At 48.4% G+C, this 6,768-nt stretch overlaps 1 protein-coding gene across 1 annotated transcript; it reads right to left on the bottom strand.

The window, feature by feature from the left end:
* Positions 1-303: 303 nt before the first annotated feature.
* LOC101541068 (olfactory receptor 149-like) lies at positions 304-1,239 on the bottom strand. The gene has a single exon (XM_004605124.2). The coding sequence runs from the start codon at positions 1,237-1,239 to the stop codon at positions 304-306; it is 936 nt and encodes a 311-aa protein (XP_004605181.2).
* Between the last annotated feature and the right edge of the window lie 5,529 nt (positions 1,240-6,768).

Genomic DNA, 6,768 nt, shown 5'->3' with positions numbered 1-6,768 from the left:
GGACCTGCGTGTGCCCTTCACTGTCTCCTTCATGGGTTGTGCTGGGCAGTCAGGGCCACTTTCTGGGGCACAGGGCTCAGATAAGGCCTGCAGAAACCCAGCCCCCAGCCCCAGGACTCCCTCAGGAGACCCCCTCAGATCCTCTTAACACTGTTCTGCAGGGGGGCAACTACCCCTTGAATCAATTCAAGTCACCTTTCCTCCTGCTGACTTCCCATCTCAGCCCTCCCATGGTGGACGGGTCAGGGACCTTCATCTAGGGCCTGACATGCCTCCAGGTGCACTGAGGGGCTGGTGTCCTCCCTACACCTGCTCAGGAAGGACGCCCACCCGCTGCAGCACTTTCCTCAGAGATGATTTCACCTCCTTATTCCGGAGGCTGTAGATGAGGGGGTTCAGCATGGGGGTCACCAGGTTATTCAGAACCTGAACAGTGGCATTAAGCCAGGGATTAGGGGTGGGCTGAAGGTAGATGAGGACCACGGGCACGTAGAAGAGCAGGATGGCCGTGAGGTGGGCGCTGCAGGTGGAGAAAGCGCGGCGGCGTCCCTCCGCAGAACGGATCTGGAGGATGGAGTAGACAATGTGGCTGTAGGAGGTGAGGATGAGGAGGAAGCAGCTGAGTGGCATGAGGCCCACGGCGATGAAACCCACCATCTCCAGCGTTGCCGTGTCTGCACAGGCCAGCTTCAGCATCACGGGGATGTCGCAGAAGTAGTAGTCCACCTCGTTGGGGCCGCAGTAGGGCAGCTGGAAGGTGAGCGCCGTGAGGAAGATGGCCTGGACGCAGCCGAACAGGGAGGTGCCCAGGGCCAGCACGGCGCACGCCCTGTGGCTCATGATGACCGAGTAGCGCAGCGGGTAGCAGATGGCCACGAAGCGGTCGTAGGCCATGACCGTGTACAGGAAACACTCGGTGCAGCCCAGGAAGTGGTAGAAGAAGAGCTGGCACACGCAGCCCGCGTAGGAGATGGAGCGGCTGTTCCCCGACAGGTAGAAGAGCATCTTGGGGGAGCTCACCGAGGGGAAGAAGATGTCGAAGACGGACAGTTTGCACAGGAAGAAGTACATGGGCGTGTGGAGGCGCGGGGAGGAGACGATGGCCAGGAGGATGACCAGATTCCCCATGAGTGTGAAGATGTAGAAGGACAAGAACAGGGCGAAGAGCAGGGTCTGCAGGTCCTCTGTGTGCGGGATGCCCAGCAGGACAAACTCTGTCACCACCGTGCGATTCCTCATAACTGAGAGTCAGGCAAATGGCCCAGTAGCCAGTCTGAACACCAAGCTCTAGCGATTAAGCTCGGAACTGACAAGTGTTGGCTGTGTTTTCAATGAGAAAAGGCAAAATCATCCTCAAGGATCCCCAATGATCTATCCAGAGCTCCTGTGATCGGGAATGCCTGTTCCCGAGCTCAGTCTAGCCAGGCTGAGCTCAGTCCTGAAGGAACGTATCTTAGAGCTTGTGGTTGTCCTCTAGGAGAGGATTAGAAATTTGTTTATTAAAATTTTTTTTATTGAGGCTCTGTGATTTATAATGTTGATAATGACGGTTTCTCACGCACATAATTATAACACTACAGCCATTACCAGTGTATCCACCTTCCCCAAAGGACCCCAACACCCCTCCCTTTCAAACATCCCCACCTCCCTGCACCCACTCAGTTGTGTGGACCAATTCCCTCATTGTGTTGTTTTCAGCCCCTCATCGTTACCTTGCTGTGTATCTTTAAGTCTCATATGTGAAAGATCATCCCAGATCTACCCCTGGACTTCTGACTGACTTCACTCTGGGTGGTAGAAGTTTAGGGAGACATTCAGAACATTTATCTGTTAAATCAGAAACCTCTGGCAGTTGTTTAATTTATTCTCTTCCTTCGTACTGGCATTTTCCACTTTTCACTACTCAAATATCTCAGGGAAAATTTGCGTTGACATCAACAATCTACAGTGGCATTGCCACTCACCAGCTCTACTAGTTAAAACAGTGCATCAACACCAAAGACATAGTTTTAACTGGAACAAAAATCAAAATCATAGTTATTATAACAATAACCAGTTCAACAACAAAAATACTGTGATGATCATCATAAAGCTTTGAATTTGCCTATGAAGCAATCTGACAAAACCATAAATCCCAATGGAAAATGCCCCTTTATTTATACTTCTTAAACTTACTTCTTTCCTTTTTGGTTCTCAGTCTGTCTATAGTTATATAAGTGTTTTCCTTTTCTGTTCTCAGTTTGTCTATAGTTGTTTGCAAATCAACATCACATTAAGTACATGGCACTCTTGACTAGATGCGCCTCAGAGCCTCCTCCGGTTGCTTGTTCCAGATCCCAGAGTTCTGTCAGCCTCGGTTCTCTCCAAAGGTGCTGCTTTGCTTTTTCTGATCCTTTAACTTTTCTCTAAGTTGACCTGAGGTAACTGAAATATTGAGCAAAAGAAGTGATAGCAAGCCGGAAAGCTCTAAATTCCCACTCCAAAATAAGAAATATAGTGATCTAGGTGCAAGGTCAACTCTACACAGGCAATGATGGGAATCAGAGCAGGGAATGGGGTAGAGAAAGCAGCGGCCTCCCCTCTCCTTAGTAACAGCAACGATGATAGAGACTAGTTCATGGATATTTATTGCATTCCAAAGAACTGGATTCACACCTTCAAAAGTGATTCACTTTTTCACAAACCTATTAGCATAAATTCTAACTGCTATTCCCATATGTAAACTGTCTATAAACTAAAGCTTAGAAGGGTCCAAATGGTAAGGCTGCTGGGTGCCTTCGAACTGTTTCGTGGCCACTGTCTATGCTCTTAGCCACTGGGGAGCTGCCTTTTGCTTCCTGATTTCTCTGCTCCTTCACTGGCCACCACTGCATTGGCCTCCTCCCTGATCATCGGGGAACATACATCCTACTGTCCTGTCCGTGCTTCATCTTGGGCTAAGAGCACACCTCATTAAATTCAAGTTAATTTGAGCTCAGACCCTAAACTTTTCCCACCCTTTCAGCCTGGCTTAGCATACTTCCCAGTGTAGAACTTCCGCATTTCAGGGCCACATCCACATGGGGGTTTCTATCCTGTGCCACCTTAGAGCCATAGAGACAGTTCTGCTCGACAGTGCTTTTTTATGTGTGTGTCTGTCATCCTGTGTCCACGGGTCAGTACCCCTGAGAAGGACTTACACTTTGGGCACAGGCACGGGGTGGGGGGGTGACAGTTATGCACGAAGGGGCTGTGAGCAATCTCCAAATAATGAGCCAGACCACTGGAAAATATGCCCAAAGGAACTAATGAACAACACCAGTCCCCCACACACTCTGAAACTGGGCAGGGGTGGAGCTAGCAGAAGGGCAGTGATGGTCAAGGGGTGTGAATGCTGGTAACAGCTGCTTCTAGTGGCCCAGGTGGCCTCACCGGAAGTGCCCCTGAGCAGTAGAGACTCAGAAGCTCCCCTCATCAGCCAGCAAAGGCTTCTGGAGGTCCCTAGTCCATGCCATGCCTAGTCCATGTCCAGACCAGACAGCACACCTGAGGGTCCTGTGCTAGAGTTCATCCCAGGGAAACAAAAACACAACTGTCAGGGTCAGGAAGGTCCCCGAGACAGGCAGCAGCTTGGATACTCACGTTCTCAATGCTGAGCACACAGACAGGCCTCTGAGTCCCAGGTTTCCCAGTGGAGCACTGAGTGCTCTGGCCAGAGCAGCTCCATGCTCCTATTTATAAGAAAGCAAGTCTGGGAGTATTTGTGTGGACTCCTGTGCTCTCCCTGGGCCGCTGCCTTGGAGCTTGTTTCCTATCTCCTCCCTCCTTGCTGGGACTCAGTGGGAGCTAGGGGAGCAATTACTGTGTCCCTTGAACTCACCTCCCCAGGGGGGATGACAGGAAAGAAGCCCCCTGGAGTAGTTGCTCAGCCCAGCCCCACAGGGCTTCCTGTGGGGCCACAAGACACTCCTGGGGGCGGGAGGCACTTAATAAGATGAGGGGAGGGGATACAAAGGAAGTGGGGTTCAGAGGGGGGCCTTGATCAGAGGAAGGTGTGCCCCCAGGATGGCTCACAGCAGCTCAGGCTCTGCCCTCAGCTCCGTCTGTGATGCTTCACTTTGGGGGGGTTGGGAAGCCTGGAAGCTAGGGCAGGTGATACAGCCAGAGTGTAAGGATTCAGTGCTCAGGGGACCATGTGGCACCTGAGTGCTGAACTCCCTGCCACCCTCCTCCTTTCCTTGCTTGGTTCTTACACCTGCAATTTTTGTTCTGGAAATGAATTATGTGGATTGTAGTACAGTGATCGCCGGTCTTGTTGATGGTTTCCCCTGTACATATTCCAACACTGCACGTCTCACTCATATATTCACCCCTTCTCTCACAAGGACCCTAATGCCCTTCCCTTTCAAGTGCCCCCACTTTAACCCCCCCTCAACTTGGTTGTGTGGATCAGTTCTCTTATTGTGTTGCCTTTGGACCTAGTTACTACCCTGCACTGTCTTTAAGTCCCATATACAAGAGAGATCATCCTGTATCTCTGCCCTTCCCTCTCACAGACTTCCCTCAGTGTGGTCACTAGAATGCTACACCTGCGATTCTTTGCTTGTGATAGCATTTCCTTTGTAACAGTCCACCCTGCTTGTGACAATAGTTACCTCAAAGGGACATTGTGATCAAGACTTGCCAGTGCTTGCTTTGTACCCCTGTCCCTCATGGGTATCCTGTAGAGGAATTTTGCACCCTGGCACATGCCAAAGGGGGTGACTGTAGACAAAAACTCTCCAGGAACTCCAAGAACAACGGAAACTCCAGTCAAAGGTGCACTTGAGCTCCCAGCCATACTCCTTACTACAGCTACCTGTGACAGGAGAGCCTTGGTCCTCTCCCCCAAGTTTAAATGTTAAATTTCCAAGTACTAGGATATGTAATTTGAGGATTAGAGACATATTCCTTCTATGCCCAGTCATACATTTTTAAATCCAATGGATGTTCCATCTTATCAAGGGCTCTTTTTTTTTAATTTATTCTTTTTTTTATTAATGAATCACCGTGAGGGTACAGTTACAGATTTACATATTTTTGTGCTTGTGTTTCAGTCATACAATGTTCAAGCTCCCATCCTTCCACCAGTGCCCACTCTCCTCCACCGATGACCCCAGCATCTTTCCCACCCTCCTTCCCGCCCCCTCCACCTCACCTTGCCTCTGTGGCAAGGCATTCTTGTCAAGGGCTCTTTAAACATCAACTGATATGCCACTATGCCAGACACATCATTTTTGTTGTCTTGTATGAACCTGCATGATGAATGAGTCTCTTTATGTGTTGTTGGATTTGTCAAGCTATTTGCATCTGTGTTCATCAGATGACTTGTCTGTAAGTTTTCTTTGCTGTGTGTTGCCTCGTCTGGCTGGGATTCAGTACTAATAGTCCCACAGGACTGACAACCAAGGACAGTAGAGACAAGGGCCAGGAGGATTGCCCCATAGTTGGAATCGTGTTTCATGGACTGGTGGAGAAAGTCGCTGGAACAGAGAAGGCATCACTTAGACAATGATGGTTGGAGGGATCGCTTGGGATGGGAGATGTGCGCCGAAAGTAGATAAAGGACCAAACTTGATAACCTCTCAGTATCTGTATTGCAAACCATAATGCCCCAAAGTAGAGAGAGAGTCTGGGGGAAATTGTCTGCCATGGAGGCAGGAGAGGGCTGGAAAGGGGGATGTATACTGGGGACATTGGTGGTAGAAAATGTGCAGTGGTGGAGGGATGGTTGTTTGATCATTGTACAACTGGAACTCAAACATGAAAGCTTTGTAACTGTATCTCAAGGTAATTCAATAAATAAAAAATAATAATAACTTCACAGAGGTATGTTTAGGAGTAATCTCTCCCCTCTAGTTTTTTGGGAAAAGTTTGAGCACAATTAGTATTGACTTTAAGTGTAGATTGTAAATTCTAGGACAAAAAATTAATAAATCATTAGACTTGATACATTGAAAATGGAGATAAAATGCCTTATTTTAAGCCAGGAAAGGTAAATGAGATTTTAAAATCACTAAACAAACAGGGAAGTGTAATAGGATATATATATATAATTTCAGTGGTCTTAATGGTCACTTCAAATGTGTATGCACAGCATTTTAAAAAGAGAGGAGGGGATGGAGAGATAGAATAGTGGGTAGGGCACTTGCCTGGCAAATGATAGACCCGGACTCGATCCCCAGCATCCTATATAGATCCCAGCACACTACTGGGAGTGATTCTTGAGTGCTGAGTCAGAGTAACCCCTAAGCATTGCTAAGTGTGGCCCCAGAACAACAACAACAAAAATGTAGAGGAAAGGGAAGCTGGAGTGATAAGTGAGTTGTTAGGGTGTTTGCCTCACAAGTACCAACCCAGGATTCACCCCTGGAACCCCACCTAAGCCCTGCCAGGAGTGATCCATTTGCAACCCTCAAGTGAGATACGCCCCCAAAATAAAGGGAACAGAGCAATGGTACAGCAGGTCAGGTGATTGCCTTGCATGCAGCTGGCCTGGTTCAATCCCTGGCACTCCACGTGATCCCCAGGTCCCACCAAGAGTGATTCCTGATAATTTCCTGGTATTGCCCAAGAATCACATGTATAAGAAAGGATTTGGGAGTGGAAAAAAGCCCTACATGATGCTATCTAGAAGGAACACATTTTAATTATAAAGACTCAAAAAAGGGCATGGAGAAATACAAACCATACAAGTTCTAATTTAAAGGAAGTCAGGAAAGCTGCAATTATTTTAGTCTAAGCAGATCT

Source organism: Sorex araneus, chromosome 3, assembly GCF_027595985.1.
Source record: "Sorex araneus isolate mSorAra2 chromosome 3, mSorAra2.pri, whole genome shotgun sequence".
NCBI lineage: Eukaryota > Metazoa > Chordata > Mammalia > Eulipotyphla > Soricidae > Sorex > Sorex araneus.
Note: the sequence above shows the minus strand (reverse complement) of the source record. Positions and strands in the feature narration are given on the sequence as shown.